This window comes from Montipora foliosa, chromosome 4, assembly GCF_036669935.1.
Source record: "Montipora foliosa isolate CH-2021 chromosome 4, ASM3666993v2, whole genome shotgun sequence".
Taxonomy (NCBI): Eukaryota; Metazoa; Cnidaria; class Anthozoa; order Scleractinia; family Acroporidae; genus Montipora; species Montipora foliosa.
Genome location: NC_090872.1, coordinates 35,672,845 through 35,687,844, shown reverse-complemented (window position 1 = coordinate 35,687,844; position 15,000 = coordinate 35,672,845). Strand labels below are relative to the sequence as shown.

The following is a 15,000-nucleotide window of genomic DNA, read 5'->3' as shown; positions in this document are numbered from 1 at the left end:
CCAATTTTTAATTTGTGTGGCTTCTTATTTTTGACGCATTTTAATTCCTTATCCTACCCGATCTAGGAAATCCTCAAGGTTAACAGCTGAATCCAAAGACATTTCGAGAACTACTGTACCGCCATACACTTGGTTGTCGCTCGAAAAAAGTTTACAGATTTCCAGAAAATCGGAGAAAAAGAGGAAGATATATGGAAGAATTTACTGCAAGTTTCCATTGGTCTCCATTGTTACCATTGATTACGTCAAATTACGCGCCAAATTTGCGTCATTACTCATACCCAGTACTTGACGGACAGAATGCTTCGAAGTGGAATATTCTTTACAAAATGGCGGAAAGTGGGGAGTACGGATGAATAATTTGATAGTCGAAGAGCTGTGGAAATCAACAGATAAGAAACGTTTTATTTAGTAATGAGGGCTCGGAGTAATTCAATTGTTCGTTTAGACTGGTATCACCGGCTTGTTAGCCGAACAATTTTAGATTTTCAGGTAAACGCAGTTGTGTATTCGAGTCCTACATGTACATACATATATACATACATAGTTTATTTGAGCAGGTTACAAAATAGGCAAGACTAAGGTCCTGATGTCAACAGTTATTTCTGACTTGACTGTTGTATTATGCCTAAGCCTTTTATCACTTTGTCTCGATCTTTTTGCATAATAACCTCTCTGGATTAGTTGAACAAAATTGTACATGTACACAAATCTACTCTAGTTTTCGATTTCTAGCTAAGCATACGCATAGGGAGTTTTAAATTATGCTTCAAAACGATTGTGAGTATAATTGTGAGCTCATCCTTGAGATTAATTTACTTGCTTTTTTACTGTACTCATTAAGTTAACTTGCATCATGGAGGAAAATGTTTTGTTCTGAGCCCAACATTATTTTTTTTTTAAAGTCAGGACAAAAGGTGCGGTTACACACACCATGTATGGTAAATGCCATTTCCCATGATGAATTATCCTGCGGTGCCTCACACTTGGATTTTAGTATACCGTGTTAACTAGTGGTGACACACATTACAAAGATTATCGAGGTCAAAAAAATCTAACACAATTCATTGGCATGAAATTTAATCACAACTTCATCAGCATCGTGATTAGCTCTTGTACCTCAGGCATCAAAAAACCCTTCCAACTTACCATGTTAAATGTCATGGGCACGTTTACCGCAGTTAACGTGCACCGTGTAACCGCACCTAAAGAATCTGCCTCTGATTTGACAAGACACGTATGTCCCAAATTAATTGTTTTATCATGCATGTGCTGTGCATACGGCTCATACCTGAGTACGTTAAATTTTTCATTAGTCATGACTGCACGAGAATTTTCTCTTCAATTTCAATTTGGCAAGGGTTGTACTTATTTTCTTTCTGTACTGTCAAATCACAGGATCCAGTGACAGGTTTGTTACCACCAAAAATAAGTCGTGCAAAGTACGATTCAGGATGTAATGAGTACCTAGGGGATGCTTGGGTTCGTGACAATGTGTACAGTATCCTAGCTGTCTGGGGCTTATCACTGGCTTATAAGAAGAATGCTGATGTGGATGAAGACAGGGCCAGAGCACATAATCTAACACAGGTAATGACCTTCATTCTCTTATCATGTTCTATACGTCTATTAATACAACAGACAAAAAGAAACTAGAACGAGTAAATGAAAGCTACATGTAGCTATAGGGGACTTAAGGTGGTTTTTTGTGACTGGAACCTCACATACGAAGACTTACTGAAACATGCCAACTTGTTCTTTCTGTACAACATGTGACTGCAAGGTATCACCATTTTCATTTTCAAAGTCAAGCACAGGTTGCTACCTTTGAACATATTAGATTTATTCAGTGGCACTCCGTCTGGGTAGAACCGCAGGAACTCAGATTTTCATACATGTATCTCCAGATTCTATTCTGTCCACTACATGGCAAACACTCCCTAAGATATTTTGGACCATTATTTGTGGTCAAAACTTGGACACAGCAACAGACAAATGCCAACTTTAACATCACTTGTCAAAAACATGTGCAGAAAAGACCTCATGAACCTACAATGTATTTTCAAATTACGTCTGTACAGGGAATTGTCCTACGTGTAAGTGCGCTTAGAATTTTAAAATAAAAGGAATTCTAGATATGTTTACATATATGTTGTAACAAGTGATAGACTGCGAGCAGTCTCTCTTTTGCTCTAAATCATTGAAATGAACAAACACATCAAAATAGCTGAAACAGTGGTTAGCAAATACCGCGGGTGTTTGTTAGAGCGAAGAGAGACTGCAATGGTTTCGTATTGCATTTTGGAACTCTAGTGACATTGACAGCTCTCATCATCCTGCCTGCCATGCCCATTTGGAGAATATTCTTGTGGGAATCAATGAACGTTTTTTTGCCGATAATTTATATGTAAAGTTCATTTGCCAACAAAACTTGAATACCGTGTAGCACTTTTACTTTGCAAGGTTTAATTTTTGTGGTTAATGTGCAAAGTAAGATTCGTGCAAAAGTATCATGCTACAAGGTAAGATGATGAGCGATGATTCCATGCCAAAAGAACAGCAATAAATAAAAAGTCATCCATGTCGGATTTTACTCGTTTATGTACTGAGAGTTCCCTCAAAATAATTTATGGCAATTTTCCATCAAAAAGCAGTGCTGGTGAGCCATCAGAAGCCCAACAATCAGAGACATCGTACATAAATATGTTTGCGAGCATGGATAGTATTTTTAGCCTCTCATGTTAGAAGGGAGACGAAAGGCTTCCCCTGAACTATATTTTGGAGAAGCTTGGATTTACTGCATTTCAATGTTACTTGCTTTCTCCTTGTGTGAAAGAGCAACAGATGATCTCAGGACAAAGGAAGCGATATCACCGAAGGAAGATTCAAGCGAATGTAATTCCCCAGTATTTCGGGGAGAGGACAAAACACAGAGCCCTACTCCATGGAGTTACACCCTATGGAGTACCCAAATGGAGTCCCCCTAAAAATCATTTATTGGTCAAATTAAATACTTTATCTACATACCTTTTCAAGCTCTCTGATTGTTACAGTTCGATGCAGTTAATGAATTGGCCGCCATCTTGAAGTGTAGTAAGTATTTCATGTAGCCCTTATTATAGTGTATTTTTACACAAATATGCATACAAACCATATACCGTACCCATGCATACCATTCTGGCCTGTGTTGGCCCATACATGTACATGACTTTTGTATATACCCCTATGGAATGGAATAGAAAACTTTATTTGTACACTAGTTATTTCATCAGCTTACAAATGGACACATATGTGTACACAGGGACATACATGAGTATGTATGGGTATACAGGGGCATAATAATTATATAGGCATGTTTGGGTACAGACTCTATACTACATGTACGTGTACAGGGGTATGCATGGGTATATTATGGGTATACACCATCAGTCTATATATATGGGTATACAGGGGTACACGGGTTTGTATAAACAAAACACAAAAAAAAAATGAATACACTACAGTAAGGGATGTACATGACATACATGTACCTACAAAAAGTCAAGATGGCGGCAAATTCGTGAACTGCATCGAACTGTAACAATCGGAGAGCTGGATTCAAAGCTCGAAATAAAAAAGGTATGTGCATCTAAATGCCTCACCATGTTGATAAAGAATTTAATTAATTAATTTGGCCAATAAATGATTTTTAGGGGTACTCCATTTGGGTACTCCATACAATGTAAGGTACTGCATGGAGTAGGGCTCCGCGTTTTGTCCTCTCCTGGAGATATTGATAATCAATTCCTTTGGCCGTGTGATCGAAGCATACTCAACAATCACATGGACTGTAAACAGTCTTCGACACCATCCGACTGGCATGGTATTTCAAGTTTACTCCGTAGGCTTCTAATCGAGAGTGTGATCCACCGGACAATTTAGCTGTAACCTACAATGTAGCTTGTTAATGAAAATACTTCCGTAGTATTTCTAGTGAGGAATTAAGTCTTTGAAACTACATGTATTCTGTGCGATTCCTGAGGAGATAATTATTCTTCATCCGTATGATCGAAGCATGCTCAACAATCACACAGACTGTAAACAGTCTTCGACACTATTCGGTATGGGAGTGACATTTCAAGTTTACTCCGTAGGCAGTTCGTAGACCTTACTGGATACATGTCATCAGTAACACTGCAGTAGCAGACCTTTCCGGGCTTCATTGCCCGGACTTGTTTGTTTATTCCCTTGTAACAAGAAACATCAACGGTCACTGGGTATCAGATTAATTGGGGAAATATTATTTACAAAAAAAAAGGCAAGAGAAGAGAAAAAGACAACTTTTTGCTCTCATACAAACTCCCAACTCAAGGTATCTCGAGGGAGATGTAAAAATACATGAATCGTTGCGTTACTTCGTTGGGCACGCGGTATGCAAATATTTCTCAATGTTTACATTGGAAACTTACATTCGATTCACAATAAAATCCATCGCCCTGTAAAGTTCACTGCTTTGCTTTTATATTTTAATCCACGACATAAGATTGTAGTTTTGAAGAGAAGACTCACAGGAAGGATAGCCGCTGTCTCGATCGTTTTCCTATTAAACAGTTCCTGTTGTTATTTAATCGAGGAGTAACGCTTTCGCGAAAGTTGAATCGAGTATGAATAATTGACAATGTTTCACGTCGGTGATTTTGCGAGAATCAAGTGTCGAGGATCGAGTTTGATTTCGAGTGAATCGAGTCTTGATCCTTGACTCGATTCTCGATCCTCGATTCTCGCTAGGATCGAATCTAGACTGTCAACTTACTTTTGCACGGTACTGTATAGGTGCATTATCATTGAAAGCAGGTGAATAGGATTACATGGATCCTTCACCTGCATGCCATTTTCTTTCCCCGTGTCACCACATAATTATAGCTCTTTGCATTACGTGTACATGTATTTTTCTAATGCTGTCAAATTAATTTATTATAGGCAGTTGTGAAGTGTATGAGAGGACTGTTGACATGTATGATAAGACAGGTATGCACAAGAATTTGCAAAGAATCATGAAGGCATAAATGTTTTAAAAATGAGTGCCTAATGAGAAAATGTTACCTGAAACTGTAAAAGAAAGATAAATATAATTGTGTAATTACACCAAATTAAACAGTAGTACAGTTGGTTATACCATACCCATTAAAACTCATCTGCACTGATCAGCTTGGAGGGAAGTGCCAGATACTCACTAGCACAATTAACTTTGAAATTTATAGACACCTGATAGTTGTAACCATGGCAATCCAACCTCGGTCCACCTCCCATATCTGCAGTTATACTGAAAAATCTTGTATATTGTACTTAGTTTAACTGAATCACACTTTCTTATGAGAGGGTGGGTGTGCGGCACATAGCAAACAAAACAACGCTAATTATAAGATCTGCGTTGATCTACAACATGTCAGCCTGCAATTGATGCCCTTAGGAACCCCCACAGTAGAAGAGAACTTCTGACCAGTGTGCCTGAAGAGGACGTTTTCCATGTTTCCATAGCCTCTTCTCAAACTCATTAATAATTCATAAGCCAAAAACAAAAGAAATCACTACCGTGAAGAAAGTTTGGATATGTGGTCTTATAATTAGCATGAAATTTCGTCAACTTTGATCCCAAGCTAGTATCTCTGTATAATACTGATTCCTTTGAGAAGCAATATCAAACAATCGAAAGAGTGTTTCATCAGATATCCAACCATCTCAAAATCGATTAAAAAACTCTGCCTTCTCGTGTTTGATATAATTATTGCATCTAAACAGGAGAGGAAGTTGGGAGAATTCGAGCCAGTTATGCAAACCCAAGATGCAGTCAAGGGTTTGCATAACTGTCAAGAATTCCGTGTTTGAATTCTGCAAACACGGAAAAAAGTCATTTATTGCTTCTGTAAAATATTTCTCAATGATAATTCAACAAATGATGGAAAATGCAGGTTTTTACTCCTTGATTGAAACAGATTTTCTTGATACTTGCTCATATTTCCTTCCAGGCAATCAAAATGACCTCATGTGACATTACGTAACCAGTAAAAATTTGTTTGATGTCAGAGTCGTGTTTCCATACTCTCATCTAATCACAGCTATTGACCAATGAGAGTGTGCATATTATCCTAATTATTTTGTAAATACAAATAGACGAAGTGTGAAATTTGCCTTTACCATTTTTGTTGACTCTACTCCACAGTGAAGGTAAAGACACTTTTTTTAAAATAGTAACCCCATATTGCCAGTTTTGCTCATCAATGCCAGGAGCTGCTTTAATAGGAGAAAATGAAAAACCTCTACCTCTACTCCAAAATTACACTGTATATGTCCCCTTTAACCCATTGCCTCTGATCCTTTGTCAAATGCTAGACAATCTTATCCATAATAGGGGCTGTTTTAGTTTAAACCCATAATTTTGGAATTCTTAATCCATTGACTCCTACATGAAGGAGTGAGACTTATTTAAGATTTTATTCTGTCTCAAATGCCAGATGATTTATTTACTCATCTTTACAGTTGAATATTAATATAGCATGTGCTTATGGTATTCTTTCCAAAAGGTACACAAAGTTGAAACATTCAAGAAATCTCAAACCAGGGAGGATGCTATTCATGCCAAATTCAATTTAAGTAAGTTGCATGATTGTACAGCTATATGGTGCAACACTAGTACTAGGCATTCCTCAATGATTTAAATTCCCTTGTGTTTTGTTCCCTTACCCTATTTTTTGCTTTGTTTTTGTCTGACAGAAACTGGATACTCTATTAGATCTTGACATGACTTTAGAGTTCTAAATAAAGCATTGTTTTATTTGAGGAATGACTGGTTGTTGCACCAAACACACAATAGGGGTCTTATAACAGGAATTTACTTAAAATTTTTAAATACATGGAGTTTGGTTTAATAGTTTTGTTTTCTAATGTGCTACCATTTCAATTACAAAGGACACTAGGTACAGATTCACTGCATGATCATACATTTTTATGGTACATGCACATGGTATAAAATTATGCATGGTATCTGAGTTTGTGATACTTTTCAATTAAAAGTAGTTTATAAATGTAATGATTGTTATTACATGTACATGCTGCTGTACAGGATCCATGATTGCTCCTGTTTGCAAATCATCTTGTAAAAGAAATATTTATGTATCAGGGCTTGGAATTAAGAAAAAATCCAGTTGCAATTTTACGACAATATACTAAATTTTAGTCACAAAATCATTGCCTGCATTTTGTTGTCAGCAGTGTAGCAAAACAAAATAAATTGAGCCCACAATATTTGTGTTTAAAGAAACGGCTGAAAATGGCTAATGATATAGACGAAGGAATGGAGTTGCGTATAGTATACATGTATGTAGCATTGCAGCGAAATTATGCTACCAAATGATTATTACGCTGTCTTCAGATTGAAAGAATTTCAACTCACTGCAAGAAACAAAATTATTTTGTCATTTCTGTATTCATTTTAGCAAAAGTGTAGCAGCAAGGTGGCAACTTCTAACCCTTTTGTTTCAAATGAGCGAAGGTGAAAACAAATCGCAAATTTGCGACTTCTCCAGATATTTTAGTCACAAATGCAACTGTATTAGTCACAGATTGAAGCCCTGTGGATGGACATGAAACGTCACCCATTCTTATGATTATGAATATTGATAATTTTGCTGGTATACATGCTATTACTGTTTGTAAAAATCATGATCATTATGGCTTATTTTTGTGTTCTGAATTACCTCGATACTTCAGAAACATGTAGTCCTTGTGTTGGTGATCATGCTTGGGGTCATTTGCAAATTGATGCCACATCTCTTTACCTTCTCATGCTGGCAGAGATGACAGCTTCAGGTAACGTGGTTTACATGTGCAAGTAAAAGTAATGGAATCATTTGACATGGTGCTTCCATGCAGTTTGAAAGACACTAATCATTATTTATTAAATAAATTAGACTTCTTTGTATCTTCAACCGACAAAAGGTACACTGTAGCTTTGATTCAGACTGACTGCAATTACATGTACATTGTGCATTTGCTTTATGGTGACGCCGCTCGAAGCGGCCAGCCTTGAAAGAGACACTAAAGGCATTTAGATCTCATCGACGGAAAGATGGTAGAAAACGATTAACTGTACAAGTAATATACCGGTAATTGTCAGTCATTCGGGCTACTTTACATGGCTCTCTATCCGTTACAAACTTGTTAAGCAATTCGCAATGAACAACGTATCTCATGAGCTACTGATCTCACTTGCGTGATGGAAGCTGATACAGCTTATTATTATTTTTATATAATATTATATTACATGTATGTTTTGACTCGCCAAATTGACAGAGGCTTGAACTCAACCTAGCCTAAGTCTATCCTTTGGTCGTTGAAGCATTAATTTAAGTTTTATGTATAACTGGTTCAGAGGAATGAATATTTCTGAATTTCAAGCTCAAGATTCTGCTGAATAATCTGGCACTTATAATATTTTGAATCAGAAATGTTTGTAATAAACGCCCGATGGCCACAAGCAGTACGTTGCTTAACAAACTTTGGGAATATATAGTTATGGTTCTTCGCTGGTATAATACACTTTAGTCATTGATAAAGGTTTAGTTGAAGGTTGGAGTTTTTCAACAACTATCCCATAAACATACATTTCAATTTGGACAGGACGCAAAATTTGAAGCACTTTTGATTCTAAATATACATGTATCTCCTGTCGGACTGCATTGTTCACCATGAAAGTGAAAAACTTACAAATTATTAAATATAAAGATGTAAGAATTACCGGTACACATGATGAAAGGTTTTCTTTGTCATGGCGAAGTGAGACGAACATAACAGGCTTTCATGACAGTACTTTGTGTTGCGTCCTTGCTGTGAAAAACAGTTGGCATATTCATTCTTTACCTCGGGGAGCTTGGTGTGATAACATTAAGCAGTGCTTTGCAACCATTGTTTCCTTGCGGCACATTGCTGCAATTAAATCGTCCGGGGCATTCAGTTGCTTTCGTCTTTGCTTCAGTTGCGGTTTTCGTCCAGCCTAGGTGATTTCGCGGCAAATGCACTAAATTAGTTTCAAGCGTTACTTTATAAATTATGCACTAAGTTAAGGGTGTGCCTAAGATTTTTACAAGATTACCTGCTGGTAGGAAGAATTCTACTTAAATTGGGCATGTACTAAAACCAGGAAAACCAAAACACCCCGGAACACTCCGGAACACCGGAACGGAACACCCCGGATTACCGGAACACTCCGGAACACCCTGGAAGTAACCCAAAACCCTCAATTTGGCTAACCCTAGGCCTAGCTACATGTAGGCCTTAAGTTGGTTTTTTAATTTAGGCCTTGGGTTAGACAAATTGAGGGCTAACCCTAACTTCCAGGATGTTCGGGTGTGTTCCGGTGTGTTAACCCTAGGCCTAAAAACCAACTTAAGGCCTAGCTAGGCCTAGGGTTAGCCATATTGAGGGTTTTGGGTTACTTCCAGGGTGTTCCAGTGTTCCTGGTTTTAGTACATGCCCTTAAATTGTAAAACACAATGAATTGTACATGTAAGAACTTGATTAGAAATTAGCAATGTTCACTCAGCTGATGGGATCAGAATTAAATATTTAAAAAAAAGTTGAAACATGTAACTTTCATTAGTGTAGATGCAGGCATACAGTGTATGGTGTACATGAATTGGGAAAAATATCCAGGTCTTTCGTAATAAAAAGGTAGAAATATAAATTTATGTATGAACCTTCAATCACCAGTTCCAAATTATTATTACAAGGAAATTACAAAATTTGTATTTCACTTGAGCATTAAATCTGGTCCAGTCATGAGTACTTAAAGAGCTTTTTTTAATAGTATTTTGTAAGCCATTCGTTTTAATCAAAAGTTTCCAGCATCTTCAAGTAATTGATTGATTGCTTCATTATGAGATGGCATCATGATCATAAATTACATAAATTCATAATAATAATTACACTTGAATTTTTTTCAGGAATTCAAATCATTTTCACTCTTGATGAAGTGGCTTTTATTCAAAATCTGGTTTTCTACATCGAAAAAGCCTATTGCATTCCAGTGAGTTCAAATTAATTAAATATTTTTTTCTAATATATTATATAGATTTAGCCAAGCCTAAAAGTGGATCTTCCATGTTAACTGTTATTAAATTTTATCCTAACAAGATGATATAATTGTGTTTTTTTAAGATTTCGTTTAACCCTTCTTTATGCATAGGAAAGAATCTTACTTGTATACAAAAAATTATGGTGGGTCAATGAGCCATAATAGTTTCGAGATTGGGCAACATTTCATACAATCTATTTCTGGTTTTCACAGTTTTAGGTCCGTTTTTTTATTTCTGGTGTACCGTTTTGAATTACATGTACAAGCTGACTCAAACAGGATAAAATAATATAATTGCACATGCAGCTTTCATGTGCTCAGCTGTAAAACCCTTTGGAGCCTCCATATGCTGAAAAAATTTAAATTAATAGTCTACTGATTTTGACCCAAACGTTGCATTTCCTATTTTTAAATCAAATGATCCCAAGATGTGGATAATGTACATGTACAGTGTAATATAATGTACACTCTATTATTTTTAAGTTCAGGTCCTTTAATTATAATTATAGTTTTCATTGTTATATTATTGTAGTAAAAGGCATGAAAAGGGTGAGGATGAAAAGAAGGACACAATAAATTGTTTAATTGTACATTTTTTACTGTAGGATTATGGTATTTGGGAAAGAGGTGACAAGCTCAATCATGGTTTCCCAGAGCTTAATGCAAGTTCCATCGGAATGGCCAAGGTATATATGAATTATAATTATTATTGTGTGGCCATTTAAATAATTACTAAGCCCAGGCTGTAATTTAAAATTGATACCGTAACTGTTTACTTTTAATATACATCTATTCATTGATAAATTTTGCCCTGATTAGGGTAGAGGTTTCATTCGTTGAGCACTCCACAGGTTGACAAAAATAGTTACAGTTTTCAGTTACTGAAACAATGTACAAATTTGACTTTTCTTGATCTAACCATCTTTTTTGGGTTTTACATTAAAATATTATTGTACAATATTGTTTTACTTTTTTGTGTGAGAGCTAGCAGTGTTCGCCACTTACTGTCTTACATTTGCCCAGCTTAATTTGTTTTTTTGGTTGCCCGCCTTCATTTAACTCAATGGAGGCTGGTAAAAACGTCAATTTTGTGTACGATGTGGGTAAAATCACAGTTTTGCCTTGACAAGCATATCTTAAGGCGATTTTCCTTTTCTACATGTATAAGAGATCAAGGGAGATTCCTTGAATACATCTCTGAGATTAGGTTGGTTTTGAATTAAATGCCAATTGTCCAATAATTGTATGTTCTTTAAGCCTTTCAAAGCTGGTTGAACTTGCGTGACAAAAGGTAGAATTTTCTTGTGCGCTTGTTCGATATCAAAGCAGTATCGTAACGTATAGATCGTTTTCACTGTCACGCAATAAAAAAATAAATCGAAAACCATCTGGTGGAAAAAGTCAAGAATTCGTGATGTTGTAGAAGATAAATGAAGAAGACACCTCTCCACGTTTTAGGCCCGTGCGTTTCCCCAAACTTCAGATATTCGTCGAAATGTTTCGCAGAAATTTACAGAGCCCAGTATGAAAACGCCATGTTGGTGCACATCTGTGGTGCACCAATATGGCGGCCGGAAAATAGTGTCAACATCTGTTACTCACTTTGGCTATCTAGGCGAGTGATCATCTGTACTGAACAGACAGCAATTTACTTAAGCACTTTTCCTAATGTTTTAAATTCTAAAAAGGCTCAAAACCATGAGATAAATATATATTTCTCAATAAACTCGATCGTCGCCTCGTGTCACGCACCGGTATAACTCAGCAATTCAAAATGCTCTGGTTTCCAAACGAAGCACGCTATTGAGCTTTGAAATTGCAAATGGATACAAATTTACCGCCTCTTATGCCTGATGAGGATAAAAACTTTTGTGGCTCTTTAGTTTTGGATTTTAGAAAATGATGACGTCACGTGAAAACAAACTATTTGTCCATGCGAAAATTAAACTGGGTTCCGTTGTAACAAAGATTCTTTTAATTTAAGGTTTATTGTTACAGTAGTTATTACATAGTTGTAAGTTATGCTTTTTAACAGAGCTTTAATTGTCATAATTATTCTAATGAAATGTTCTTTGGCACTCACAACTCTGAAAGGTCGGACTGTACTCCCTACTCTTTTGTATTTTTATAACTGTGTATACACTTTATGGGCCTATAAACCACAACTGTAACATTAGTGTTTGCACTAGAAAATTCAAGACAATAATGTAGACCATCCCAAAAAGTATTATGAAAAAGTACAATCAACAAACAAACGTATTGCTGAGGAAAAATTGTGCTATCTCATGTGATCCCTCTGTGGGTGACAAGGTGGAATTGTGCATTCATGAAGAGATTTGTTTTTTAATGTTGACTCTGAGACACAGTACTAGGAAAAAAATCTGATTGTTCTTATAATTGCTGCCCTCAAACCCATATTTTATTTCAGAAGCTTGCACATGACCAGTTGAAGCATGTAACTTGCAACTCTTTTCCTTGGAACAAAGCTGGCGATTTTAGGACACCAATTTTATGCCCAAATATGAAAATGCCCTTGCTCAATACATGTACATCCAAATAAGGAAATTTTTTTAACTAAAAATGAGCTTCTGTCTTCTGTGATGCGCTTCTGTCTACATGTTACTGCATGATGATGCACGACCTTCCAATACCAGTGCTAATTTGGATGCTGACTACCACTGATCGGTCAGCTATAATAGGTACACTGTGGAAGGTTTATGTGGTATTAATTTGTTCCGCCACGCTGCTACGATTAAAATTATCATGATCCAAACTAGCAATAATAATAATTGGAAGGTTGTCTACTAGATGTACAGTACCGCCTGGAAGTATTGACCCCTTTACCGCGTCATTGCCGCGTCACCCTGTCGCGACTTTCCCTCGGTATTCCCGCGGTAGGCCGCTTTTCTGCCGAGGGAAATTTACGGCTAGGCTCCAAAGTTGCCGCAGGAAAGTCAACCGAGGTAAATCCTCGGTAGTTAAAATTCCGCGGTAGAGTTGGGTTTCCGTTGACTTTGTGTTTCGATAAGCTATCGTAGATTGTAATGTTGAAATCACACCGAACAACAGAAACTGAACAAGTTTCGGCTGAAAATTGCGAACAGCAAAGAGGGTTATAGCCGCTAATCATGCACCTTGGTTTCCTTTTCCTTTTACATGCGAAAAGAATATCCGTACTGTAGCTAGATTCCGACCACATTTGAAACCTTCTTTGCGACATGAATTTGTATTTTGATTGCAGTGATTATTTCGAAGACTTATGGTGGGCTATTCATTCGAAGGTTCGACGCTTGTCCCACTTGCGTGGACTTCGCCGTCATTTTATACATTTAAGTTTATGGGAGAATATGTCCGCTTGTTTTTTGCAGCTCAGCGCACGGAACATACATTTATTCATTTATTATTTCGATATCCTGCAAACAGGAGAGGGTTTTGACAATATTCACAAACTGAAAGCTTACATGTTCAGGGTGAACGGCTCGAAAACCTTGCGTGACCAAGTTACGACTTCTTATGGTTTCCTACTGCAGTATTACTTTCTAAGGTTGTTTAGTGTAACAAATCACAAAAAAGAAAAACACTCCAAGGAAAGAACCCAGGATATGAAACCCCTGAAATAGTCGAAAATTATTAGATCTAAACTGAAAGGATTGTTTTCGTGCTCTGGGTCGGCAAGTTAGTTTTCGTTTGCAGGTTGCAGGTTGCAGGTTGAAATTTACTGTGACTGTTTAGTGAATAGCTAACCTTAGGCCAATTAGGCCTAAAAACGTTTCTTTAGGCCTCCTTAGCTGCTAAAAACGTTTTCTTTAGGCCTAAAATTAGGCCTAAGGTTAGCTATTCATGTAACAGTCACAGTAAATTCAACCTGCAACCTGCAACCTGCAACCTGCAAAACTAACCTGCCGGCTCTGGGTAATCATTGGTGCATATCGGCGTGGTTATGCAAATTTATTACGAGTGGACGCCCGCTGCGAAAAGAGTTGCACGTGAAAGCGCAACGTGAGCACTGGAGCAAAGATGGTTCGAACATTATGAAGTTTGTTTCGCTTGCTGGTTTTGCATTTGTTAAAATTCGTATGCAAACGATGAGCGTTCAGATAAGTAAGAGACTTCTTTTCTCCACTAACTACAGTCTATTCTTAAATTTGTTTTCCATGCGTAATCAACATGCTGCAATTGAAAAATATTTATGGAAGTCAAGTAGACTATTGCACGACTGATAAAACAACGCGAAAATGTATTTTGCTGCAATTGCTATGATATAACAATTAATTTATTGCTGATGAAAAGCGATAAAAAAAGAAACCATTCTTAAATTATTTGTCGGTACGTTTGGTCTCAAAATAGTACCGACAAAGGCTCCGATGCCTCGGAAGAATGTTGCGATTAGAATTGAAATTTGACAAGTTTAACAATAATACAATGTATGTGGAAGGAATACCTGCTTTTAACCAAAATGGCGATGATAAAACGAAGACAATCGCACAAGTTTGAATTTCAGGTCTTCAAATAAAATAAAGTCAGGCTTAGACGAAAAGAGATACAATTAAGCCTTTCTCAAAATCAAACAAATAATTTCTCACGCACACATACAGTATTACAACCTGGAGAACAACGAGTGTTGTGTTGGCTGGATAATCAAGCTGTCGCTTACACTGTCTTCAGTTTTACAGTATGTAAAGATTATAAAATTTGAGTCCTTACGCAAATGGGACACTTTCTCATTTTGATTACAATTTCTTGCATTAAGAATCGATTCTTCACACCATGAGATATAAAATTTGACAGTCTTCCGCTTATTAGGGAGTTTAAGCAAATCATTACGGCTGGTGCTACTACGGCTACCGTGCCTGAAAAGGTCTGGGGAGAGTACGGTGCGGTGGTCTGCTAAA

General features: G+C 36.9%; 2 protein-coding genes across 3 annotated transcripts in view; one reads left to right on the top strand and one right to left on the bottom strand.

Moving 5' to 3' along the window:
* Window positions 1-102, bottom strand: part of LOC138001267 (clathrin heavy chain linker domain-containing protein 1-like) — a 63,119-nt gene extending 63,017 nt beyond the window's left edge. Inside the window, exon 1 of the mRNA XM_068847915.1 lies at window positions 58-102. Coding sequence (XP_068704016.1) covers window positions 58-102 — 45 coding nt within the window. The remainder of the gene's footprint in view (window positions 1-57) is intronic.
* Window positions 103-308: 206 nt separating this feature from the next.
* Window positions 309-15,000, top strand: part of LOC138000708 (phosphorylase b kinase regulatory subunit alpha, liver isoform-like) — an 87,908-nt gene continuing 73,216 nt past the window's right edge. For both annotated transcript variants that reach the window (XM_068847322.1, XM_068847321.1), the window contains exons 1-7: window positions 309-492; window positions 1,399-1,590; window positions 4,960-5,007; window positions 6,561-6,630; window positions 7,747-7,845; window positions 9,978-10,060; window positions 10,714-10,794. In XM_068847322.1, the coding sequence (XP_068703423.1) occupies window positions 415-492; window positions 1,399-1,590; window positions 4,960-5,007; window positions 6,561-6,630; window positions 7,747-7,845; window positions 9,978-10,060; window positions 10,714-10,794 (651 nt within the window). In that variant the 5' untranslated portion in view covers window positions 309-414. The remainder of the gene's footprint in view (window positions 493-1,398; window positions 1,591-4,959; window positions 5,008-6,560; window positions 6,631-7,746; window positions 7,846-9,977; window positions 10,061-10,713; window positions 10,795-15,000) is intronic.